Source organism: Fusarium tjaetaba (genome assembly GCF_013396195.1).
Source record: "Fusarium tjaetaba strain NRRL 66243 chromosome Unknown NRRL66243_c0000141, whole genome shotgun sequence".
Taxonomy (NCBI): Eukaryota; Fungi; Ascomycota; class Sordariomycetes; order Hypocreales; family Nectriaceae; genus Fusarium; species Fusarium tjaetaba.
The window spans coordinates 102533-128910 of NW_023501337.1; the positions used below are offsets into that span (position 1 = coordinate 102533).

At 48.1% G+C, this 26378-nt stretch overlaps 8 protein-coding genes across 8 annotated transcripts; 6 read left to right on the forward strand and 2 right to left on the reverse strand.

The window, feature by feature from the left end:
* Window positions 1–108: 108 nt before the first annotated feature.
* On the reverse strand, window positions 109–1261 carry FTJAE_7151 (homoserine dehydrogenase; the record flags this gene model as incomplete). Its single annotated transcript, XM_037353839.1, has 2 exons — window positions 109–1169; window positions 1225–1261. 2 exons carry the CDS (start codon window positions 1259–1261, stop codon window positions 109–111), a joined length of 1098 nt encoding a protein of 365 aa, XP_037205756.1.
* A 392-nt stretch (window positions 1262–1653) lies between these two features.
* FTJAE_7152 (sexual differentiation process isp4) lies at window positions 1654–2676 on the forward strand (the record flags this gene model as incomplete). The annotated part of the gene is made up of 1 exon (XM_037353840.1): window positions 1654–2676. One exon carries the CDS (start codon window positions 1654–1656, stop codon window positions 2674–2676), a length of 1023 nt encoding a protein of 340 aa, XP_037205757.1.
* A 1292-nt stretch (window positions 2677–3968) lies between these two features.
* FTJAE_7153 (Cross-pathway control 1) lies at window positions 3969–5792 on the forward strand (the record flags this gene model as incomplete). Its single annotated transcript, XM_037353841.1, has 3 exons — window positions 3969–4097; window positions 4488–5055; window positions 5107–5792. The coding sequence occupies 3 exons, from the start codon at window positions 3969–3971 to the stop codon at window positions 5790–5792; spliced, it is 1383 nt and encodes a 460-aa protein (XP_037205758.1).
* Window positions 5793–6749: 957 nt separating this feature from the next.
* FTJAE_7154 (sexual differentiation process isp4) lies at window positions 6750–9446 on the forward strand (the record flags this gene model as incomplete). Its single annotated transcript, XM_037353842.1, has 4 exons — window positions 6750–6920; window positions 6970–7051; window positions 7099–9191; window positions 9240–9446. The coding sequence occupies 4 exons, from the start codon at window positions 6750–6752 to the stop codon at window positions 9444–9446; spliced, it is 2553 nt and encodes an 850-aa protein (XP_037205759.1).
* A 207-nt stretch (window positions 9447–9653) lies between these two features.
* Window positions 9654–11309, reverse strand: FTJAE_7155 (extracellular alpha-1 4-glucan glucosidase; the record flags this gene model as incomplete). Its single annotated transcript, XM_037353843.1, has 1 exon — window positions 9654–11309. One exon carries the CDS (start codon window positions 11307–11309, stop codon window positions 9654–9656), a length of 1656 nt encoding a protein of 551 aa, XP_037205760.1.
* Window positions 11310–18251: 6942 nt separating this feature from the next.
* Window positions 18252–19599, forward strand: FTJAE_7156 (ice nucleation protein; the record flags this gene model as incomplete). The annotated part of the gene is made up of 2 exons (XM_037353844.1): window positions 18252–18348; window positions 18401–19599. 2 exons carry the CDS (start codon window positions 18252–18254, stop codon window positions 19597–19599), a joined length of 1296 nt encoding a protein of 431 aa, XP_037205761.1.
* Window positions 19600–22223: 2624 nt separating this feature from the next.
* Window positions 22224–23370, forward strand: FTJAE_7157 (extracellular metallo ase; the record flags this gene model as incomplete). Its single annotated transcript, XM_037353845.1, has 2 exons — window positions 22224–22851; window positions 22910–23370. 2 exons carry the CDS (start codon window positions 22224–22226, stop codon window positions 23368–23370), a joined length of 1089 nt encoding a protein of 362 aa, XP_037205762.1.
* Window positions 23371–25036: 1666 nt separating this feature from the next.
* On the forward strand, window positions 25037–26023 carry FTJAE_7158 (pectate lyase b; the record flags this gene model as incomplete). The annotated part of the gene is made up of 1 exon (XM_037353846.1): window positions 25037–26023. The coding sequence occupies one exon, from the start codon at window positions 25037–25039 to the stop codon at window positions 26021–26023; it is 987 nt and encodes a 328-aa protein (XP_037205763.1).
* Between the last annotated feature and the right edge of the window lie 355 nt (window positions 26024–26378).

Consider the following 26378-nt stretch of genomic DNA (forward strand, 5'->3'; position numbering starts at 1 on the left):
GACAAAGCGTCACTTTAATCATGATAACACACAACGAAATGGAAATACGTGAATTCTCATTGGGGCTTCAAACTTGATACTTTTAATTTGGCTATTCAATATGGACTTTTATGCAATTTGCGACAGGACCTTGATCAGATCAGCTGTCACTCCCATGGCGGTCACATCACCTCCAGCACCGGCACCCTGGACAATCAGAGGGTTGCTTCCATATCTCTCGGTGTAGAAGCTGATAATGTTATCACTACCCTTAAGAGCAGCAATAGGGTGCGAGCGGTCGAATTGCTCCAGACCAACCTTGACCTGCTTGGAAGCAGCATCAATGCTACCAACAAATCGGACAACCTTGCCAGCCTTCTCAGCAGCAGCCTTGGTCTCCTCCATCTGAGAGTCAAAGGCAGGGAGCTTCTCAAGGAACTCATCGCCGCTGGAAACAGACTCCAGCTCCTTGGGAATGAGGCTCTGCACGGGGAAAGAAGTGGGGGACTCAACGGGGATGCCAGCCAGACGAGCAAGGATAGTCAGCTTGCGAGCGACATCGAGACCGTTGAGATCGTCTCGGGGGTCAGGTTCAGTGTATCCCAATGACTTGGCCTTCTTGACCTCCTCAGACCACTTGCCACCCTGGCCCTCGGTAGGAGCAAAAGAGTTGAATAGGAAGGACATGGTGCCGCTGAAGACACCCTCGATCTTGGTAACCTTGTCACCAGTCTCAACCAGGTCCTTCAGAGTGGAGATAACGGGGAGACCAGCACCGACGGAAGACTCATGGTAGACACGGGCTCCAGAGGACTCGGCAGCTGAGAAGATGTCCTGCCACAACTTGTATGAGCCTGAGAAGGCCTTCTTGTTGGGTGTAACGATGCTGATACCTCGGCTCAAGGCAAGAGGGTAAAGTTCCGCAACATCCTGAGAGCTGGTGTTGTCGACAAGAACGCTCTTGGCGGGGGCCTTGGCCAGGTACTCGACGACCTGAGGGAGAGCGAGAGGGGCCTTGGTAGAGGAGCCAAGTGTGTCGACGGCATTGCCGATGTCAAGAGGAGAGTAGTCGTCGTTGAATAGGGCTTTGCGGCTCGTGGCAATGTATGCGAGGTTCAGCTTCGGTGAAGGCTTCCGAGCAGCGAGGGATTGGAGCTGGTCGATGAAGGCCTTACCGACACCTCCGGCGCCTGTTGGTCACAAGTGTTAGTTTATGGTGTTTTATAGCTTTATTGTTTCAATTACCGATAATTCCAATGAAAACTTGTTTGGGAGCGGCCATTGTTGCTGTTGTACAGAGTAACTGTTATGAAGCTTGTGAAAGAATAAAGTCAAGCTCCGATGGCGGGGCACTGAAGACGGTGGTGATATGAGCACACCATAACCCCGCGGTGGATTACCCTACAACGTCGGAGACTTCTAAACAGCAACCAATTGGACAATCAATTGATGAGCCCACTTTGTTCATGATATCAATTTAGGATGTCATAGGTGATAATAAAGCTGTGGATATATGGCAGATCAGCCAAAGCGTAGTAATTTTAGTAACTCAAAGTTGTTGCTTCAGTACTTTAGTTTGTGAAGTATGAGAACTACCTTATGATTGCCTCAGGCTGAGTACCTATGGATGGGTCTGTTTCGTTCTAAGCCAGTGATATAACATTGTCTTCCTCTATGATCAACGATATCAGCCACAACACACGCAAACCACAGCACACATTGGAAAGGATGCCTCAAGACCCGAATCTATATGGTCAGCGACCAGTCAAGAAACAAAAGCGAGATGCAGCATTAACCAGCTCGCTCGACTTCACTGCTCAACTGACATCACTGATGTCAAATAATTCGTCAGGGGGGACATCTTCTGGCCGCGCAAGACCTCGGAAGGAAGGAAAAGATGACATCTTCAAAGGGACAAAACCAAAACGAAGCAAAGGGTCTGATGGATCAAAGAAACTGGAGCTGAAGGAGGTCACTGGCACAGAGGAGGAAACTCAGGAGTTAGCGCGAGCGAAGCGCAGAATGGAGGAAAAGGCACGACTATACGCTGCAATGAAGCGAGGAGATTACGTTCCAAAAGAGAATGAAGCCGCGCCTCTAATAGACTTCGACCGCAAATGGGCGGAAGGAGAAGAAGGGAAGGAAGATTATGAGACAAGCAGCGATGAAGACGGAGCCGACGACAGCGGCGAGTTGGTCGAGTATGAAGATGAGTTTGGCCGTCTACGAAAGGTTACCAAAGCAGAGAAGGACAGATTGGAGCGTAGAGCGCGCCGAGGTCTACTAGGAGCCGAAGAGCTTGAGCGCATGTCTGCAAGACCAGCAGCACCCAGCAATCTCATCGTCGGCGACGCGATTCAGTCAATGGCCTTCAATCCCGATGACCCGGAAAAGATGCAAGAGCTGGCGCGGAAGCGAGACCGTAGCGCAACGCCGCCGCCAGCGCAACACTACGACGCAGACTGGGAGATTCGCACGAAAGGCACGGGATTTTTCAAGTTCAGCAAAGACGAAGAGACTCGAACGGCGGAGATGGAGGGGCTCGCGGAAGAGCGCCGCAAGACGGAAGAGCAGCGTCGGGCCCGAGAGGAGCAGAAGGAGGCTAGGAGACGGGAGATTGAGAAGCGGAGAGAGGATATGGCGGCACGGAGGGCCCAGAAACAGGCTGATTCCTTCTTGGACAGGCTAGGGAATTAATGGCTGGTGGTTCGCCGAGGAATCAAGCATTGGAGGTTGAAATTGAACAAGATATTCCGTACAACGGAATTAGAACATGGACAAGATCGAGCGATATCCCAAAGTGGTGGCTCCGCAAAACACCAAGCCAAGAAGCTTATACGAATTGAGTCGGCATTTGCGCGTCCGAAGTACATGAACAACCTTGAAAAAGGCTCAAGATGCTTGGTAAGAAAGTAAGATACCATCCACTTCTTGTTTAGACTAGCTTTGCGCAGCGCCTTAGCCCGTGATAGGATCCCATAGTTTACAATTCAATGAGGGTGTTGTCAGATGTTGGGAACTCAATTGAGAACCAGGAACATGATACGGATACGCAGAGAGGGTAGGAAAGATAGCGAATTGCTGGGACATTCCCATGAATCCCATGTATGCACTGTGGAAAGGCAGAATAGCAATACGAGTGGGCTGAATCCAGTTTGAATCCTTCGATCTCAGCCCATGCAGGCAAAATGTTAGCTTATTGATGGTTCGAGGTTAGGGCCGTCTCCCTGGTTCTCAGATACGAAATGCGATGCCGCGACTAATATGGAAGCAAAGACGCATTTCTTCAGGCACAGTGTGATATCCTTGAAACATGCGTCAGTTTCTCATTTCACCTACTGTATTGTGGTCGGCTAGGACGGTTGCGACTGAAATATCGGGAAATTATTGAGGGAAAAAAAGGCCGCCAACATTTTTTTTTGACCGATCATCGCAGCGATGCGTGGCTGTATGGATGGACGGGCCGGAGGCAGACTCGAAGGCGGAATGAGAGTTATGAGACACCAAAATTGGGATGGACTAATCAGAGAGGCATGAATGAATGAATGAATGAATGCGCGGCTGCGTCGAGTCGAATGCCCCTGGAAGAGGATTCGTTGTCCTCTTCATCATCGTCCTCGTAAGCTTTTCACTGCTGCAACAACGTCCATGTAATGAGAGACTCGGTCTGTAAGTTGTCGTGGACATCTGAACTCTGTGATGGCGGCTTCGGTACCCGTTCGTAGACGCTGATTGGTAGAAGCCACTCAAGCCAACAGGGCGGAAAAGTAATTCGGCCAATTGGGGCTTTGGATGCAGGGGCACTGCTTGTTGCTTACACGGCGGGCATTCGCTAGTTCAAGCCTGCGCCAGCACGCATCCAGGCAACGCAGCACAGCGAAAAAGACGGGGAAGAGTGCATATCGAGAAGAGACGAGGCACAAGGTGAGGTGGCAGAGTGCAGCAAACACACCGAAGGTGCCTGGGTGCCCCCTTTGAGGCTTGCCAACATGTTCCAGTTGCAGAATGCACCCTGGCACTCAGTCGTAGTCCTAGTTATGGTGGAGGCTTGGTGCCTTTGCGCAGGATGCGCCGTCTCAGAATTGGTTGCACTCAAGAAATCGGCCAGTCCTATTAAGGTTGGCGTATAAAAGTGTGACTCATTGCCCGGACCCATGTCTGTCCGAAGGGCGCGCTTTTGGAACAGTACCTGAGAGCACAAGTTGTCTGCTAACGCGAACCCAATCAAGGTCAGGTTAGAGATTGTTAGTGTCAGACTCTGCCCCATTATTCCGGGCTTGTACCTACAGCGAAAGCGCACAAACCTTGCGGGATTGCTGCCTGAGAAATACAAATTGTCTCCATCTTCCCGTCCTGAGGCTTCTCCTTCTTCTCTTTTCTCTCCACCCCCAAATCATCATCACAATACAATATCATCAACAGTTTCACGCCTAAGGCGATCGTCAAGATGTTCTAAATCACCCCCTTCCCCCGTTATTCCCAAGTCCTCCGTCAAAATTACGTCCCAGGACCTTAACGCATCAATCCCCACTCAACCACCCCGTTCAGCTCACCTCTCGGTCGACCTGAACTCTAGCCCTGCTTTGAATAGCTTCAGCTCAAGTTCTCTCACAACCGCCAACATTTCATCCCAAGACTTTCCAGTCTTCACCACGGATCCCCAGTCACCATGGCTTCCCTCCACGAATTCCAGCCTGCCGGCACAATCCGCGCAACAGTTACAGAGTCCCGAATCACCGCAACTGGACTTTGTCTTGTTCGATCAGCCTCAGCCCCCTAATCGGTCAACTATCTCGCTGCAATCTCAGCGTCGTCACTCGTCTCATCTGCACAATCGTCACCAACAGCCTGTCTCCCCTGCTGCACAGAATCAACGAGTCGCCCAGTTGCTCCAGGCTTTTGGTCATTCTTCGTCCCCTGTAAACCGTCCTACGAACCAGTTTTACGCCTCTTCGGCTCCATCGTCATCTACCGCTTTGAACAAGCAGAACCGCCCTGCTAGGCCTCCAGTCCCTCTCTTTTCTCAGAGTACAGGAAGTGTCCCGCAACAAACCGCGAAGATGATGAACGCTGCAGGTTTGTGCATCCGTGATCTCCCTTTCAGAACCACTAGCTCACCAATATCAGACGTCGAACTCCCTGAGGAGTTTACCGCCTTCGATGGCGGGGCCAACACGGCTTTCTCTTCACCGGCTGTCCCCTCTGTCTTTGACTTTGGCGGCAGCTCTTCCAGCTCTATTGGCAATCTGGCGACCATCTCGCCCCAAGATCTTTTTGCTCATGACAACTTCATGTCTGCACCTAACTCGTCCGCACTGACGGCCTTGACTTCGCCATCTATCTACAACGAGTCCCCTGAGTTCGATGGATACGATGTGTCTCCAAACTTTGGCAGTGCCGATTTCGATGGTGCTGCAGACCCTTGGTTTCCCCTGTTCCCCCAGGACAACAACGTTGCTCCTGCTCAACCCAACAGCGTTGAGAACTCACCGGAGCTTAAGTCTGATGAAGTCGATTCAGACAGCCAGTCTCCTGCTCCCAGTCGCCGTAAGTCGGGTACATCTCCTTCCACTCGTCACTCTTCTGTGGCCGGTGTGAACGCCCGCAAGCGTGACAAGCCCCTGCCCCCTATCGTCATCGATGACCCTAGCGACATCGTCGCTATGAAGCGTGCTCGCAACACCCTTGCAGCACGAAAGTCTCGAGAGCGAAAGGCTGCTAAGTTGGAAGAACTCGAGGAAAAGATTGCTAAGCTGGAAGCTGAGCGAGATCACTGGAAGAGGATCGCTCTTGCGCAAACCGGCATGCAATAATGGATTAAAAGTGGAATTTCTTTCTTTTGCCAACACGGGATTTCGTTGGTTTGTTATTGTGTTTTAATTAAGTTTCATTGATTCTTATAGTCAATCAGTCAATCAAATTGCTTCAACTGAATGGTATCTCGTTATGTGACAATGCCCTACATTCAATCTTTCGCCCTGCCCGTTGATCAATATCATCTCTCTACTTGTAATTATTGAATCCCAACTGTAAATTCGTTGAAATTGATGCGTTCCCCGTCTTGTTACCAAGGGTCAACCCACCCATCTATCAAGCATATGAATTCACATGCTAGAAGCTGCCCTCGTCTTCGAGTCCGTAGTCAGTGAATGATTGGTATAGACACTCAAGATTGAAATGATGATGTGGACTTGTCCAATAGGGCTGGCCAATGCATGTTGACTGCATATATTCAGTACGTGGCAAATTTTGTATTCCTTGTGAAACGGTAGATCATTTATCAACGTTAATAATGGCACTGAGCTTAGTAAAATCATGTCAAGATGGAGTAAGCCTTATGGATGGGCTGCTGCATAACTGTATCCCCCACCAGTCAAGCCGAGATAAGCATGGTGGCTAAGCCCTGTGATCATCGGTTCAAGCTTATGGCCTTAGCGGTTCATTGGTGTCTCATTGCTTGGCGGTGTCGTTTGGTATCCAATTACTATGCAAGGTGTTTCTCTCATCTCTTGAGGTAGAGCTGGACGTCATCCTCCAGGTTCATGTTACAACGATCAACACATGCTGGCACTTGACTTGTATCCGCCATAGTCAGTTCAACCTTAAGCAGACGGTGCCAACTCTGTCAAAGAACATACTCGAATCTGCAGCGTTTATGTAAACTATTATTAATGTTTCACGGAAATGGCGAAGCTGATACAGGAGTTGAAGAGTCCGTCGAGGACACCAGAGGTTGAGTTTACAGAAACAGTCAGTATTGAAACTTCAGCATGTTTGCTTCATTCTCACATGGTATACAGTCATCTGACAGCCCGTCTCCGGATAGTCGAGAGGCAGTTGGGTATGATAGTGGCTTTGAGAGAGATCTCGACGTAACTCAAGATGATTTGCTTGAAGCAAGGGAGGTGGCGTCTACCTTGTCACTCGAAGATGTTCACAAAGTAGGTTTGGATGTCGGGTTAGAATCGATGATAAACTCACAGTATTCAGACAATGAAGAGAGTATATACGCTTCATAAAAGAGACCCCAACTTTCCTCTCTCTGTCGTTAGGAAGATTGAAGTATTCCTGAGTATGGCACCCCACAAACATTCGACTATCACGTACTCATTCCAACAGATACCGACGATATTCTACAACACCCAGAGCGCCATGAAGCTCTAATCCAGGAAATAAAGATCGAGGCAGCACTCATCACACACAACTCTCCATATGCTGAAGTCAGAGCAATAGTCAGCAACCATGACGACCCAAGCATGCCGTGCTCCACGATCCGTGCTTGGTTCGTGGGCATCATCTTCTCATGCGCCGTATCCTTCATCAACAGCTTCTTCGAGATCCGGCAGCCAATGATCGGTGTCAGCACTGTTGTTCCTCAACTCTTGGCCTATCCGTTGGGGAAGTTTCTCGAGAAGGCTCTTCCTGATATTGGTGTCACCGTATTTGGTGTTCGGCATAGCCTGAATCCGGGACCTTTTAATAGAAAAGAGCATATGTTGATCACTATTATGGCGAGTATATCGATGGGGACGCCGTATACCAATTACATTGTTTGGATACAGTATCTTCCATTCTACTTCAACCAGCCTTACGCGATAAGCATCGGGTATCAACTCCTGCTGGGACTTTCGTCCAAGTTTATCGGTTACGGTCTTGCTGGTATCTGCAGACGCTTCCTTGTATACCCGTCATATTGTCTATGGCCAACAACACTGGTCTCTATCGCTTTAAATACGGCATTGCACGATGAAGCCGATATGCCCGTTCCTGGCCCCTTCAAGAAGATCTGGAATACATCACGCTTCAACTTCTTCAGTATTGCATTTGGTGCAATGTTTGCCTACTTTTGGCTCCCCAACTATCTATTTGCCGGCCTGACCTGGTTCAGTTGGATGACTTGGATATCTCCGAACAATCGAGATCTAGCAACTATAACGGGAGGGCACACAGGCCTTGGTCTCAATCCTTTCCCGACATTCGACTGGAATATCGTCACGATGGGCTGTGACCCTCTTATGGTGCCATTCTTTACCACCTTCAACCTGTTCTGCGGTACAATGTTGTCCTTTTTTGTCATTCTGGGGGTCTATTACGGAAACGGCTACTACACATCTTACCTCCCTGTCAACTCGAATCGCGCATTCGATCATTTTGGTGGACTATACAATATCTCGGCTATTCTAGATGAGCGTGGGATATTTGATCCTGAGAAGTACGAGGCATACTCACCTGCATTCCTCACGGCGGCTCATCTAGGATCATACATGATGTTCTTCGCCATGTATACAGCTGCGCTTACCTATGGTGCGCTCTATCACCATCACCAAATAGTGTTAGGTTTCAAGAGCCTCGTTAACAGCTTTCGATGTTCTAAGAAGGGAGATGCAGGAGATGGACAGGTGCCAGATGCGCACAATCGCCTTATGAAGACATATCGCGAAGTTCCGGAATGGTGGTACTTGATATGTCTTGCTTTGGCTTTCATCATTGGAATCGTTGCCATCTCTCAATGGTCTACACATACTACCCCAGCAGTTGTACCCTTTGGCATCATATTGAGTCTCATCTTTGTTGTGCCAGTTGGCATAATATCAGCTACTACGGGCATTGCTGTCCCACTCAACGTGATAGCTGAGTTCCTGGGGGGCTCCTTTGCCGAGGGAAACGCCATTGCATTGTGTTTCTTCAAGACGTTTGGATATACATCATGCGCCCAAGCCATATACTTCAGCGCAGACTTGAAGCTGGCACACTACATGAAGATACCTCCGCGCTTCACGTTCTGGGCACAAATGGTACCGACGCTTGTTTCCACCTTCGTCTCTATTGGGGTTCTACAGTACCAGATTCACTTGGAGGGTGTGTGTACGCCAAACGCTCCTTATCGCTTCACGTGCCCTGGTCTGAACAATTTCTTCACAGCTGCTGTGCTCTGGGGAACTATCGGGCCTAAGAAGCTCTTTGGACCTGGTGGTCAGTATGTCGAGACCCTGGTAGGCTTTCCCTTTGGCGTTGCTTTAGTGTTACTATTTTGGTGGCTGGGGAAACAGTACCCAAATAACAAAATTATTCGAAGCACTCATCCTGTTGTTTTCCTTGGAGGTGGTATGATTTGGGCGCCGTATAATATCAGCTACATCTGGCCAGCTGTGCCGATCGGCTGGTTCTCTTGGATGTATATCAAGAAGCGATATCTCGCTTTCTGGGCAAAGGTAAGTTTACAGTTCAGCTATATTCAGTGATATACTAATAAGGAACAGTACAACTACATCCTTTCGGCTGCCTTCTCAGTTGGCGTTGCTCTATCGGCGCTGGTCATTTTCTTTGCCTTACAATATAACGATATCAATCTAGACTGGTGGGGAAATAGAATCCCGTTCGAGGGATGTGATGGAACTCAATCATGTCTTCTTAAGACAGTTACTCCTGGAGAGTATTTTGGACCTCGACTAGGCGACTTCCACTAAAGGCGGCTTGGATAAGTTTGGATGTGCACTTAAGATTTAGGAAGTTGACGATGAACTCTATGAATACAGAAATGGAATTCGCTTGTGCAGGGAGATCTTTATAGAAAAGAGTGTGCCAGTAACTCAGGTGGTGTATACAAAATTCAGAACGCCTCGCCTAAACAATAAAGACTGTAGCCCCCAGAACCCTATCCACGACTCCTACATCTAATACCCACACTCATTTGGTGAGAGACAGTCCGGGTTGAAACAAGACAAGTCATAGAACTGCCAAGGAGTATCATCCTCGTCTTCCCGCCCCTGAACTGCATCCACGAATTCACAGAAAGGCTGGTTCAAGTCATGCTCTCTGTAACCGTAAACGACAGATTTGCAGCCATCAAACTTGGCACAGCTCTCTCCACACGCCTCCACGCTATCTGAGTCGCCGTACCCAAGGACATTGGCCTTCTTGCCGTTGCGATGACCGGCGTGGCCGCAGTCAGCAGCCTGAGGTGGATCTTTGCGAATAGTGTAGCGGAAGCAAGTTGGTCGTGGGGGAGGAGATGTAGTTGTCGAGCACTTGGTGGAGGTTGTGCTTGAGAATGTTGCAGGGGTTGAGGTGGTGCACGGAGTAGTGGAAGATGAAGATGTTGATGAGCTTGATAAAGACTCAGAGCTGATCGTGGAAGTTGAGCTTGGTGACGATGTAGATGAGTCATGAGATGTTGTAGATGAATCAGACGTGGTGGTACTTTCGCAAGGCGTTGTAGTACTAGAAGACTCAGAATGAGACTTTGTGCTGGAGACAGTAGAAGAAGAGCTCTCGCATGGAGTGGTGGTGGAAGAACCTTCAGATGTTATTGAACTTGAAGTAGCAGAAGTGCTAGTTTCACTTGATGTCCAAGTAGAAGACGTCTCGGAAGACACTATTGCGGTCGTGCAGGGTGTAGAAGTTGATGTCTCTGAGGTAACTGAAGACTCGGAAGTAGTAGTCTCACTAGTAGGGGCTGTAGAGCTTTCAGATGACGTTGAGGTATCAGAAGTTGAGCAAGGCGAAGTAGTCCCTGAAGATTCTGTTGTCTCATATGTAGATGAGTTCTCTGTACTGGAAGAAGCCTCACTTGTAGCTGAGGATGTTTGATATGTCTCGGAGGTAGTGCTTGAAGAAGCTGTGGTGTCGTGTGTGACAGTGGTGCTCATTGAAGTTGAGCTGCTGTGAGAGTTTGAGGAAGCCGATTCCTTTGTAGATTCAGATTCTGTAGTGGATGAAGCGGTGGTCGCGCTCGTAGTCTCAGATGTTTTGGTTTCTGTATGTGATGTGGACGAAGCCCCAGAAGTTTCAGAGGATGAATAAGTTGAATAGGTTGTGCCAGCAGAACTAGTAGTTGTTGAAAGAGTGGAAGTGTTGCCCTCTGTTGTGGTAGAGGTTTCCCTAGCGGTGCTTGTGTCCTTGGATGTTTCTGTGCTGATTTTGGATGTTGTGATGTGGCTGTTGGTTGTTGTAGTGACAGAGTATATAGAAGAAATGGAAGAAGTGCTACATGGTGTAGTTGTGGTGCTCATGGAGGATCCATGAGAGGTAGTTGAAGACTCTTCAGTACTGATAGAGATAGCAGACTCAGCAGTAGAGGTCTTGGAATGAATGGAAGATGTAGTGCTCGAGTCCAAAGTTGGACCGTGGGAACTAGTAGAACTACCAATGGTAGTTGAAGAAACGAGAGTTCCAGTCTTGGCGGTGGAAGACTGGGGAATAGGATCTGTAGGCACACTATAAGGTGGTACAGTATAAGTCGGCGAGCGACGAGGCTTGCAAGGTCCAGCCTGAACGCTAGCAATGCTGGAAGCAGCAAGCAAAAGAATGAATGACTTTGACCAGGCCATTTTAAAGAATCGAATGAGTGACTGTGAACCGGCACAATGAGCGAGTGAATAAAGGACTGACACTGCAATAAACACCCCCAACTTCCGCGTCTTATATATTGTATTCATATCGAGCTCGCTCTCTATGACACCAAAAGACTTACATCATGTCTCTTCTAGAACAAATCCACCGTTTTATCATGTTTACCCAAATCCGGCGTTTTCTCAGCCCAGACGTTACAAACAAAACGGCGCTCCCCAATAGAAGGTCACCGCCCCTGACGCTAGAAGCCAACGGTCCTAAACGCCACGATCTGCCCTTGGTGGCGTTAGCATCTCCAACCGTTCTAACAGTTATGGCGGTCCCATGGTGTAAAACAAGAGGCTTTAGACTTTCCTTTAGAGTGGGTATGACGCTATGGAGCGGTGTATCAAAGGAGCAAACGATGCGGTTTCGCCCTGCGAGTTACGGTGTAAGAGGTTGGTGGCGTCACAGGATATAGGGATTGCCGTTGCCCACGTTGTAAAAAGTCATCCGCCACTGAGTCCAGAACTACGGTTTTTAATCGAGAGGTTGTTTCCACTTAGGTATTCTTCTGGTCTTATGATGTGATGAGTTTGTCAAAAGGAGGCTATGGTGTGTTTTTTTGTTTGGATAGTCAGGGGTCACAAGATGGGACTGGGCTGGAGAGGATGGACTTCAGATCTAGGGAACCACCGAACAGAATCGGACATGTACAATCATGATTCATGCAGCTGTCATATGTGGTCTGCAGGATCGTGACATGTTGTGACAGGCAGGGGAATCCGATCCGTTCCGCCGGGACTGAAGAGTTGATCGCACAGACAGGTCTCGGGAAGTGACAACACTCTGCAGCTTGGCAGTAGTGACATTTATGTATTCTCAATAGGTTTTTTGAAAAGAGTACTGTAGGATGTAGTCATTTATTGTGTTCTAGTGTGTAAAAAGACGTCTCTCGTGAGTATACAGGCGAGTGTCATCGACGGATTGGCAGCAAACAAGACGTGAGCTCTAGACACATAACACTCGATTCGGTGAAGCAGTAGAGTCATAGTTCTGGAATGTAGGACTTGATAGTCTTCAAGATTCGTTGGTTCATGGTCCTTGCTCATGCATGCAAGGCGGTCCGAGATGTCCAACCATCCCGTCATCAACACCATCTTAGTTCATGCACAGCACAGACCGAAGGCGTCACAACACTGATAGTCATTGTGGCCTTAATAATAAGTTAGTACCGTTATTAACTGTGTGTTGCACTGCTGTACTTGAAGCTAAACTACATGCAAGCGTGCAGTAGTTTCCGACCCGAAGATCTGGTCTGCATGAGGTCGCATCTAGCTTGTAGTCAGCAAGCCAAGCATGAGATGACCGTCAGAGCTAGTAATCCAAATAAACTGAGCTACAGTAGACTTGAAAGGTGTTTGTTGGTAAGCATTGTGTGGCTGATAACTCGCAATGTGCTGATGCACTTGATCGAATCTGTCACGACACTCACGAATGATATTGCCACTACCCTATTTCCGCTGCAGAAACTTCCTTGGTCAAGTATTCAGGCCTCTTAGTTAGTGAATATGCACCGTACTGCTTATTTCGAGCAAGTACTCCCAGTCTCTTAAGCCGAGTTCTTCAGCTTCTAGTCCATTGCATGTGGTGCATTCAAAGAACAGAGTGATGCTCCTGAGAAATGGATCACGTTGGACTATTGTGGCCATAATTTAAGTCATAATCAGCCTATTGAAGTGTTAGCCTAGGAAATATTACCTTATTACTGAAGTTGTATGGTTTGGCCTCTCCTTAGAAGTGGCTGCATGATCTTGCTTCTGGCATGACTACGATATGTCCGATTTTCATTGCCCGCAGTGCTTGTTTTGCTTTACTCAACACCTATTGATCATCCAAATCATCTCTACTCGGATGTAGACGTCTAGGAAGTTTCTAGTCGCCTGTATAGTCTAACCCTTCTAGACTCTGATAGAATGCCACTCAGCGAAATTAATCGGACCAACGTCCACCGATACGCCGGCAATAATCGTAACGGAATTTGGAGTCTATTAATTTCATGTATAAATAGACTGACACTCATACTACATTATCTAAGCGAAATGTCTGGCGCACTACAAATCTACGGTAGCATCGTAATTTCGTGGATGGTCACTACTTGTGTTCCCCTGACACTCCTTCGATGAACTTCTCAATCAGACCTGTGGACGAATGTACTTGAACCAACTATGATTATATATAGTTATATCGAAGTAAAAAATGTATGTTTAATTCTATTTATATATAATGGCTCGATGCTATTAGGAAAAGGAAGGTCTTCGTCTAGCGATAAATCTGCTTAATGTAACACACGATGTCTCGTATCGACTGCTTGACGAACTTTAAATCATACTTCCGGATGAATAGGCATTAGCTTTTCAGCTCATTTCAGTGCGACATAGAACGGTGCAACCTTATCATGATTGTCGTTTCCCGTCGTTGTATCAACCATCATTGCAGATCATATAAATTAAAGGATGCTACCTTGACGTTACTTCAAGCTGGCTCTTGACCATAATTGAGTGACACGGTTGTGCATACAACCACAAGCAGACACGTTACTTTATTGCACTCCAGTGTAAGTGTCTGTCTGGCTGCATAGGCAGCGGAGCTAGACCAACACCGTGCAGCCTTCATCTTCGACAGTACATGGTATCTGAAGTTTAGGGTAGCAACTAATATGTGAAGACTCACAGAGCCATCGCTATACGACGACAATCTTGGCACTACGGAGTATTTGGTGGTGTTGTTCCAATGATTGGAGCGGAAGCGTACCTTAAACTTTACAACTGGGAATACTAAGGGCTCAAGTAATGCTAGGACCGAACTATCACGTTCATGCATCGTATGACCCAAGTTCCTTATTGTCCTTCCTTTCTTGTAGGTGAAAGTCCAATGAGAGACTGGGGTAACGGATCGATTGCCCAAAGTGAGGTTCCTTAACATTAATGAAATGAGGGTTTCGCATAATCGGGGTTTCAGATAGAGATCCCTCGACATGATATGATATCCCGGTCAAACACAGCAACTTGTGTCGGATGCGATACTGGGAAAGGAGATAATACGAGGTGGTTTCGTCTCAGGTTACGAGTGCATGATTTCGAGTAGTAATTGAATCCTTCAAGGTGAATCTTTGCCAATACATGAACGAGGACATATTCAGCTTCAAAGCGCTGACATGATAGAAATCAACTTGGGACACGATTTCACTACTAGGGCTGCACTTATTGAAGACTGTGTGTTAAGATCACCCGTCAGGGTTAAAGTGACAGGCAAGGTATTGGGTGTCAATGTCAATCATCTGGTGGAGAGGACCACAATGATGTTGAAAATATGGGGGGTTTCGGACATCGGCTCTGCAATGAGGTAACGGCCGAGTTGCTAGAAGGGAAGTTGAAGTGAATTGAATCGAATGATGGAAACATCACAGTAAAGAACGGAAAGGAACCGCGAAGGAACAGATACAAGAGGTATCAACCGAAAACGTCGAGAAAACCGAGATGATAGACATGTTCATGTCGATCACCTCGTGTCGGTGTGAATCCACGTGAAAAGAAAATGTTAAATCACTCGAATGGGGAAGCTTGGGAAGAAAATACCGCGCGTCAGAACTCCCTTTGCTGAAGGGCAATCAATACTTGGATTGGATGATTCGGTGAACATCTCGAGACTCTGAAACTCAGGGTCAGTTTTAGCCCAAGGGGCTTTAGCTTGGCACTGTGAGGAGAGTACTTGTAAGGATCTGAGATAGACGGACGTGATGGGCAGAAGCAAAGGACAGGGCCTAAAATGAGGATTTGCAAAACATTCTCTTGTTGGGATGATGTTATCTTGATGCTCAGTGTGTATATCGTCTGATGGTCTGTTGAGTCAAGTCAACACCGAGGGGATAAAAATCGTCAGCCAATTTGGCATGACGCAGTTTCACTTGGCTGTATCGCATAAGGACATGTCTTATGCAAGCGGATAGAATGTTTCGCTCAAGGTGATGAATGCGACGGAGTGAAACAGAGGATTAAGAAGTCAGAAACAAATCAGAGCAAGATTGCACTTATAGACTCGTACAATGTCTAACTTGATAATGCATTCAATTAATTAATGACAGGCACAGGCATAACACACCCGCGATGACATTCGTCTTGCATCCCTCTTTCAGGGACCTTGAAGCGCCCCCCCAGATCGAGCGTTACAGTGAGAGGGGCGGCAGGGCATTTGATTCGAGCTCAAAAGCCCGGCTCGGCCTAAACTCTTTGGAGGCCTAGAGCCCTGAATGGTCATATGAGTGAGTAACTAAGCGGCAATTGGGCTGGGCTGGGCTGGGCGAGAATGGAATGCTCCTAGGCTCCCTCACCAAAAAAAATGGCCGACGGGACTGCCAAGGGCTAACTCAGGTAGGCCAAGGTGAAGAATAAAATTAGAACATGTTATCGAGCTACGGACAGAGGCGACATCATGTGGCGGGCTGAGCCTCCAGTGCCATTGGCATGTTATGCTTTGCTTTAGCTCTAGACCTCGTGATGAGGCTCGTGTAGGGTTTTCGCTATCTTTGTTCTTTATTTTTGCAACGTTACTGCTAACTGTGCCAACATGGATTGCTCAGATCAAGTGGGAATAGTGACGTCGAGGCGGGTCGAAATCTATTCTTTGATCAATGAACCCATTCTAAACTGTTCTGGATCAACACGGACTCTCGGGAAAGATGGAGAAGAGGCGAGCAGATGAAAGATGGAGAATTACGCGCATGGGTTCGATGGAAACTCGGCACTGAACCGGGCTCAAGCGAGGGCGAGTAGGACAGGGCAGAAGCAATAGAGGCCATTGCCCTTGGCTTTATCGCTTTGATAGTGCCAATGTTTGACCAAGAGAAGCAATTTGGGGGAATACGATGCGTAATCTGATACCCCAACCCAGCACATCAGTCAGTGAGTGAGAGTGAGTCACTTGGGCCTTGGGGTGCTCACTGCTAGTGACATACGCCAAGCAGACTATCTCGTGCGCAATCTCGTGTTGCTTCTGTTACGGTCCATATTGAGAACGACCAAAATCAGTCTGTGAGTTCTCAAAGATACTGCACAGCACAGTAAGCGGAGGATCTGGAGGATTGTTAGCCAAACCAAAACCCTGGGACACTCTCCCTTCCATGCATGAACCAGATGCTGTGCGACACCTTCTGACAAGTTGACTCGAACGAGGTGCAGCTCCAACTCCAGCTTCCTTCAGGGGTCCAGACTAGGCCGGAATAGCTTGCGATAGCCTGCGCCTCTCGTCTGGCATTACCCACCCTTTTCCATCCTGTCTCTGCCCATGCGCATCGCCCAAGGGCCCCCTGTTCCCCCATTTCCCTTATCAGCACAAGGCGAAGGGCTAACGGAAAACTTGCCGAGCAATTCAATATCGTTACGAACCGTCAAATGAATCTGCATGTCTGTAAAAGGTTGGGGGAGGGGAGAGAGTGCTCGTATTCTTCTGCCCCTCGTTGGAATTTTGGTGGTTATTCCCAGCCTCTGCCATGCCTTTTTCCGAAACCAGACACTGAGTTAGGGAGGTTTTGACTTACGAATCTCTAGACGGTGCGTGTCAGAACAGGGTGATCGTCAGGAACTGCGTGCCTCTGACTGGCTGAGCCTGTGAAGGAGTTCTGCTTCAGGAAAAGACTTGTCTAGAGCGCTTCGTCATCACAACAAATTCACACTCAAACTTGAATAAACAATTTTTTACAGAGAACGATCTGAGGATTATACGAAAACCACAAACGTCATAGTTCATTGGATCTCCAGCGCCTCTCCACCCATTGCCACAGTCACAGCAGATCTCAACGGGTTGATGCTCGAGTCCGTATAGTAAAGTATGTACCTCTAGTGCCTGATTGACATGGTGATCGCCTGTACCAAGAAGCTAAGAGTTATCGGTACGGGATATTGGCCATGTGAGAATTCGTATTGTGTCAAAGTGTGGATGCGAGTTAGCTCAGGCGACCAAAAGCCAAGATTCAGTTTGCCGCAGCGATTCATCTCGCCAGTTTAGGTGATGCTATCTAAGGATATTGTCACTCGGATGCGCTGAACGGTAGATCGGCATCTCATAGTGGGCTTCTGATCAGTGCGAGTGCTTTGTGTTGTGTTGATGCTGTGTTACCCTAGCCACAAAGAAAGTGGCTTACATCAACTAACTGTCAGCTTTTTTTCCAGAAGGCCCTTCACCAGAACAATTTCTCATCAGCGACTAAGCACCTAAAACTCACTGGCTCACAGTAGAAACCGCCGGTTCTGGATCGTGGCGGTTTCTTGTCTCAGCCGCCAACAGCCTAACGCCCAGAAGATGTCTTGTTCTTGGGTGAATCATGTCTCGCTCGAAACCGGAATCTCAGTGGAAAAGCCCATGTTCTGTGGCATGACAGGGGCACATGGATCAATAACGAGCCCCTAGCTGCCCCTAAGTGCCCTAAGACCAACTTGGCAAGCTCTTGAGCTCGGCTTCCCTTGGCTGTCAGGATCAGGAGCAGGGTCAAGGTCAGGGGTTGAGGCTCCTCCAGATCCACCCGGACCCGAGGCGCCTCTAGTTAGTCTAGAGACGTCTCTAGTCGTCTAGACACAGGCGCCGAGACAGAGGGAGGGCGCTGCCATTAAAACACCAACGTCTCCATTCATTGACCTGAACCTCCTCCTCTCTCAGTTTCACTATCTTCATACCTTTTAATACCTCTTCACCTCCGTTTACTCTCTTTTGCTTGCTATATTATATACACTCTCGCTCAGGTATATACCTAGACCTATTACACATACAGCTTACAAGTGGTCGTCACTACATCGCTCAAGACACCTCTTGATAACAACTCAACACCTTGAGATTGAAATATTCAACAAGCATACAACAGCAATCACACATCACAAATACACGATACAATGTTCTCAAAAGCTTTCACTACTGCCGCCATGGCTCTTGCCTGTGCTGGTATGGTTTCTGCTCAGACCTTCACTGACTGCAACCCATTGAAAAAGAGTGAGTAGACATTTGCTACAGATGACATGCACAGACACTGACATTATCACAGCATGCCCCGCTGATCCTGCTTTTGGCGACAACGAGGTTGACTGCGACCTGGCCAAGGGTGCATGTGATGCCTTCCACGGCATGATTGGAACCGAACTCAAGTACAGCGACCGTGGTGCTCTATTCCGCATCAACAAGGAGTCCGATGCTCCTACAATCCGATCCGACAACTACCTCTTCTTTGGTCGTGTCGATGTTGTCGTCCAGGCTGCCAAGGGCCAGGGCATTGTTACCTCCGCCGTTCTCCAGTCTGACGACCTCGATGAGGTTGACTGGGAGTGGGTTGGCGGCGATGATGCTCAGGTCCAGTCCAACTACTTCAGCAAGGGCGATACTTCTACATACGACCGTGCCCAGTACCACCCCGTTGCTGCTCCTCTTACCACTACTCACAAGTACTCTATCGAGTGGACCTCTACCAAGATTGACTGGCTCATTGACGATGCTGTTGTCCGAACTCTTAACGCTGCCGATGCCCAGGGTGCCAATGGCTTCCCCCAGACTCCTATGCAGGTCAAGCTTGGTACTTGGGTTGCTGGTGGAAAGAACAGCAACGAGGGTACCCGAGAGTGGGCTGGTGGCTACACTGACTTCGACGATGCTCCCTTTGATGCCTACTACCGCAGCGTGACCATCATTGACTACGCTGGAAAGGACGCTCCTGGCCAGAACAAGGGTGCTAAGCAGTACGTCTACACTGACAAGACCGGTGACTGGACCAGCATCAAGGTTGAGAAGACCTCTTCCGACAACGACGACGACAAGACCAGCACCAGCACCACCGTCTCCAAGGTTTCCAAGACCACCAAGACTGCCGAGCCTACCAAGACCAAGACTACTGAGGCCACCACCTCCGCAGTTGAGACCACCAGCGCTCACGAGTCTAAGACCAAGTCCGCTGAGAAGGAGTCCAAGACTGAGTCTGCCAAGGAGACCAAGACCTCCGAGGTCGCTACCACCTTTGCCACTGCTACCAGCACCAAGGCCGAGGCCACTGCCACAGCAACTGAGGGTTCCGGATCCAGCTCTGGTTCCGGATCCGAGTCTGAGGCTGGTGCCGGAGCTGCCACAGCCACTGGCTCTGGTGCTTCTCCCTCTGAGCCCGCCACCACACCGGTTCCCGTCAACTCTGGCTCTCGCATGGCCGGCAGCGTCGTTGCCGCCTTCGCTGGCCTCATGGTCGCCCAGATCCTCATCTAGATCTTCACTTCTGCTTCTACAATTACTTCTTTCGGGGTCACTGTAAGCATGTAGAGTTCCACAACCTACAAGCGGAAAGCAGACCATTCTAATTACCTTACTTCGAGTCGATCCTTACATGCTTGCCAAGGCAACCCAACCTTTTCATCACTCGGAAGTATTTTTTGGAATGAGGGCGACTTCATGACAAAGAAAGAGACGGGCAAAGGAAAAAAAAGCGCTAGAAAAATCATAACAAAAACAACACAACATGGGAAAAGGGCTCTTGGCAAGCAAACATCACGTTTTTGAACAACAAAACCTAGCGATTTTTTAATGAGGACCTGCTCTCTTGAGCCCGCCGAGACGGATCAAACTTGGCTTCAAGCCAAGCGTCTTGGCCCAATTTCCCCTCGGGGAGATATGCACAGGGCATATGATGGATGAGCTTGTGAATTTTTTGTACGAAGGCTTCAACTAGAGATGGACTATGACACATTGACAGCGGAAGACAGACATGGCTTGGATGAATTACTACTTTGGATTGGATTGGATGACGCATTGCATATTATTAGATGCCACTTTTTACGCACGATACCTTTTGCAGATAGAATCTGTTTTTCGAATGGAATAGAAGCAGCATATTTTGCTGAAAACAAACTTTTGACTTGTTTTTGGTGATGTACTTTGACGCTCACGAGATTGAGAGTGAGCCTGGGCTGCATTCAGCCAAGCTGTTGGCAGTTTGTATCGGAGGGTTGTACGTGCATATGCAGAATAAAGGGTGATATGCAAGGGCCGTGTAACAAAGAGGAGGTGTCAAAGTCAATTAAGGGAGTATCGACACCCAAGATATTGCCAATGGTCAAAGAGCAAAAGCCAAGACTATCGATCTGCTGAAGTTGAGGAGTTGGCGGACGCGTAATCTTGAGCTTATCTGCGATCGTCAACATGAGGGAAATTAGAGTGCTTGGCTGAGAAAATAGTATTGTTTGGGCTGTGAGGGTGTGCTCAGAAATGCGGCTGGCTGAAGGGGAGTGAGACATGGCTGTTGTTGTCTTTGATTGAGCCGCATATTTTGGTGGAAGTGGTTCCAATTGGGTCTCACTTATTTGCATTAGATCTTTGCTTCTTGCATCACGATGGCTCAGGTGTGAAAGTGAATCTGCACAGTTATAATGATTGTGCATCCATGATTCAAGGTTTATCACAAAAGGGATAAGCGCAAGGATTCCCCGTGTGTGGGTGGAGCGGATATGCAGGTACCCCAAAGGTTATCGCCATTCAGTATAAAAACTCCCCTGCATCCCTGCAACTTACCCCGAAACTTGCAACACCAGACTTTCTCTTTCAAGGTGGCATAGAGATCAAGAGCTGAACCCCTTATAAGGCGTAATTACCTACAGTACTTTCGAGACAGGATCCTAGAGATGAGTGGTCTGGTGGGAAGGGCAAGCCAGTCATAGCTAAACTCGCTAGCCCATTATCTCACCTTTTTTGCTGCGAAGGTCATGTGTTCGAATCATGCCTTTTTTTTTATTTCACTTTTCTTAGATGTGGTATCTAGTATGTACTTGACTCTTATTTGCTTTAGATTGGTACTCCTCTGTGAATTCTCTAGCTTGAGATTGTTGTATTGTACCTTAGTTATAAACAAACTACATGTTATGCACATATAAGATAACCATGACTTCATTCAGCAACAAACTCCTTGCCAATTCGACTTCCGATACTATCAACACATAGCAGGAGCCTAAATAACTGTAAATGGCATTGCCACTTGTCAAGGTCCCGCGAAAACAGTCCCAGCTTGTAGAGTTATCATTCCCGACACTGGCATCATGTAAGTAGCTGACTAACAAAGAACCAAGGATGCATACAACTCCAGGTAATAGTAGTTAATCTATTCTTACGGTGACTGTCACTGGAGATCAGTGCAGGAGATTGACTACTTGGGTGCCAGAGACAGGTTGGCATCAAGGCAACGGATCGATGGCCTGGAGAGTTTGATGCCCATCTCTGGATGTCTCCTGAATCCCCCCTCGGGGAGCAAGAAAACATTAGACCTTGATATATGATGTCAAGTAAACTCAACAAAGGTGTTTTAAACATGGAAAAGGCATCCCAAGTCTTCTTATCATCCAGGATCAAGGTCTTGACTTTTCTTTCCTCCCCCTGCCCCCTTGCCCAGATATAAGCATTAACCAACTGTATAGGAAGTCATGATTATTCCTCACCATCGACTACTTGATTTTATCAGCATAAAATAAGGTAGTGACTAAAGCGTCAAGTGGAAGTACGACGGAAAGAATTGGCGAGTTAGGGACTTTACCACGGCAATATCCTGTTTATTGTTCTCCTCTTGCTCCTGTTCTGAATCCCGCACCTCCGTCGCATCGGTTGAACTTGACAAAACTCACCTAGAATTTTGAGCGTCTTTGGTAAGGCAGTCTCAAGTTTGAGGATCTTTCTCATTGAGGCATGCCTTCCTGATAACATCCATCGATTATTGTGGAAGCCACATCCCGACCTCTGCAGGCACCTTATGTTGGATCTCCCCGTCTGATCTCTCTCTTCTCTCTTTCGAACCACCATATCACATCACAGTCTAGATTTCATATAATTATTCATATTCAATATTCATCATGGTTGCTGTACCTCCCCATCTCCTCCGAGCTATCTCGAAGAGCAAAGCAGCGACCCCCGAGCACCGAGAGATAGCACTAGCATCCCTTGCACACACAGAGCAGTTCTTGAAAAGCATCCAGGAGCGCCGGGAGCAGTATTTGAAGTCGTACAACCAAGTCCAGCAGCAGATCGTTCCTCCTGCACTCTTTCGAAATGTCATCGCTTCAGATCAAGCCGACGATGCACAGCGTTCAAGAGCCCAAAAGGGCCTCGATCATCTTGAAACTATCATCGGAAAAGTCAGAGGGGCACAGCAGGCGCTGGGCTCCTCGCAGTCCACAGAACCCGGGTCCTCACATGTTGTCCAATCGCTAACTGCTACGGACGACCCTCCCTACCGTGCTGTGCATGACATACACGAGAGTTCAAACGAGGGTAAGCTTCCTGGCGACCTCATTCGCGACAACGGGAAGAAGGAAGTCGACACAAGCAAACCATCTTCTGATAAGGCTGTCAATGAGGCCTTCGACAACGTCGGACTCGTGTTGGGTTTCTACAAAAAGTTCTTCCAATGGCTGTCAATCGACAACAAGGATATGGACGTCATCAGTACTGTTCACTTTGGCAAACAATACGAAAATGCTTGTGAGTGGTAATTGCAGTGAGCTTACTTGGCTTCTACTAACCATACCTCCCTCTCTAGTCTGGGACCCAGAAAAGCTGCAGATGGTCTTCGGCGACGGCGGCGAGTTTCTCAACAACTTTACCGGATGCATCGATGTCATCGGCCATGAGCTTACACACGCAGTTACAGAGCACACAAGTCCTCTTGACTACTATGGTCAGGCCGGTGCTCTGAACGAGCATGTCTCGGATGCGTTCGGCATCATGGTGAAGCAAAGAGTTCAGGACGAGAAATCGGACGTTGCAGACTGGTTAATCGGCGAAGACTGCATTCTTCCTGGAGTCAAGGGCACTGCTCTGCGAAGCATGAAGGAGCCTGGAACTGCCTACGACGATCCGGTTTTTGGCAAAGATCCGCAGGTTGGGCATATGAAGCAATTCAGGACAACATACGAGGATAACGGCGGAGTTCACATATATTCCGGGATTCCCAACAAAGCATTCTATCTAGCTTCTGCCTCGTTCGGCGGATACTCTTAGGAAAAGGCTGGCAAGATTTGGTGGGCAGCTTTGAGGTCGGGCAAAATCCCTCCCAAGTCTACGTTCAAGCAATTTGCAACTGCCACAGTAGACTGTGCGCAAGAGCTGTACGGGTCGGCTGATGCGAAAAAAGTCAAGAAGGCTTGGCTGGATGTCGGTGTTCTTGAGAGCGGCGTCGGTACTGATTCAAGTGGAGGTTGGTGCAGTATCCTTTGATTAGTTAGGCAAACCTAAGTTAGAAAACACCCTACAACTTTAGTATGAACAGAACCTAGAATATACTAAACTTCCCTAAGCCTTATCAGAGTTGACTCAATCATATTTCCCTTTAGGATACTCCGTAGAGGGCCTAAGTTTTCTTGCCTCTCCCCGACTGTCTGACTTACACCAAACCTAGTCTTGTGTTTTCTCACCCCGGGTGGTCCCGCAGAGACTTGGTGCAGAACCATGAAACAGCAGCACAGTGCCATCGAGGAGCAAGAAAACATAAGACTTTAATAGAGGGCGCTCAAATAAACTCGGTCAAGAGTTCCATACGCTTATGCCAAGTTACCTAAGTCTTTTCATCATCTAGGATCGAAGTCTAGGGTTTTATTTGCTCCCCTAGGCGCTTTTAGCCTTACCATTTTCCTTCCATGACAGCTCCACTCAACCCCAGGTCGACAAGGTCGCAATTATTGGTGGGAGAATGGTGAATGCGTGGTCCGAGATTGATGAGATGAAAGGCTGAACAACTGGGCTGTTTCGAATTGTTTCAATCATACGCGCTCTCGTAAGTGTCACCCACTTGACGATACAAACAAAATTATGTCTGCAAAGCTTTCTTGAATGTGCTAGCATAGATAAATCAATTCTCCTTTCATTACTCCGTAGATAGGTAGCCTTCCTGAGATATACTTGATGAAGCATGTCACTCGTCGTTTGTCATATGTAGACATATCTTTAAGCTTATTCCAACGATGCTTAAGTTAGAGCCAAGGCTAGTTAAGATTAATTCAAGCTTCAGTGTATCTCGGCTGCCAAGAAGTATGAGGCCGCGTTTCCGTGGTGGGCGAATTAAAGGATACATGTTGCATCGTATCCTCTGACGAGACGTCGTCATATTGGGCTCGGGGTATTGCTGACCGAGTATTCGAGATGATCAGACGTGATTATTGTCGATCCGGAGACTCTATATCTGTATCCGAGTTCTGTATGTGGTGATTTCTCTTCTCTATTGACCTCCCAAAATATCAGACCTGAAACTGTTTAACTGGGCGCGTTACCGATACCGGCCGAGCGCCGATGGCATGGTCCGGCATTGAGGATCCACTTCTGCTCCGGATTGTTGGCCCACCTCCCGTTTCAAATCCGGAGAATTATCCTATTCGTGTAAAGACGTTTCAAACCCTTGGAACAACCATCTTGTTCAATGTTGTCGACGGCAATTGATCATCACCGCATCAGGGGGTACAGTGTTCGATAATCAGGACGACTGAGCACGACATCTCGCGATGGCTTCATATATAAGAACCTCGCCGTGGCCACCAACTCTCCTCCTCTTCTGTCCTTCATCCTTCACTACTCTTTTCCAACTCTTTTTCAATCGTTACTGTCTGGACTGGTTCCGACTTCCACTCTTTATTTTTCACACAATTCCTTGATATATACACTTAAAATCGTCAACATGAAGTTCCTCGGTCTTCTCAACCTCGCTGCTCTGGTCAGCGCCGTCCCTACTCCTACCTTCCAGGAGGCCGGAAAGACTCTTGGGAAGCGAGCTGCCATCACCGATGCTGCCAACATTGGTTACGCTACCCAGAACGGCGGTACTACCGGTGGTGCTGGTGGTGCTACCGTGACTGTCTCTTCTCTCGCCGAGTTCAGCAAGGCTGCTGAGTCGGAGGGCAAGCAGGTCATCTACGTCAAGGGTCAGATCTCTGGAAACAACAAGATCCGCGTCAAGTCTAACAAGACCATCGTCGGTGCTGCTGGTGCTTCTCTTGACAACATTGGTCTTTACATCAACAAGCAGAAGAACGTCATTGTTCGCAACCTCAAGATCAAGAACGTTGTTGCAGATAACGGTGATGCCATCGGTATCCAGAAGTCCACCAACGTCTGGGTCGACCACTGTGAGCTGTCCTCTGACTTGTCCAAGGACAAGGACTTCTACGACGGTCTCCTCGATGTCACCCACGCCTCCGACTTCGTCACCGTGTCCAACACCCACTTCCACGACCACCACAAGGCCTCTCTCGTCGGCCACTCCGACAGCAACGGTTCCGAGGACAAGGGTACTCTCCACGTCACCTACGCCAACAACCACTGGTCCAGCATTGGATCCCGCGCTCCCTCTGTCCGCTTCGGTTTCGTCCACGTCTTCAACAACTACTACGAGGATATCAGCGTGACTGGTGTCAACTCCCGCATGGGTGCCCAGGTTCTTGTTGAGTCTACCACCTTCTCTAGCGCCAAGAAGGCTCTCACCTCCAAGGACTCCAAGGAGACTGGTACCATCTCTGTCAACGATGTCAACCTGGGCGTTTCCACCAACGATGCTCCCAAGGGCTCCATCTCCAAGTCCAACATCCCCTACCAGTACTCACTTGTCGGCTCCTCCAAGGTCAAGTCGGCTGTTGTTGGTGTTGCTGGTGCCACTCTTAAGCTGTAAGCGGTGATGCGCATTGTCTGGGCTTCTTCGCCAGCGCATCGTTGGTGAAATGAAGAGCTTCGTTTACGATGTATATACTTTTTGAAGGAACATAAATAATCAATAGATTACTTATCACATCTTGCCGTCTGAATTTAATATGTGTATTGTCTATCAAACCGTAGTCCAAAGTGATCACTCAATGTAGGAGACAGTAAGAAACAGTCACTGAGATATAGAGTACAACTACTAAATTCGATAAAAAGGTTTACGCATACCTAAATTAGAATCTGGTCTCGCACTCAGTGAAGGAAGCTTTCTGCATGGGGCCTATGATTCATATTTTAAGGTTATACTTAGACCATCCCACGGTCCT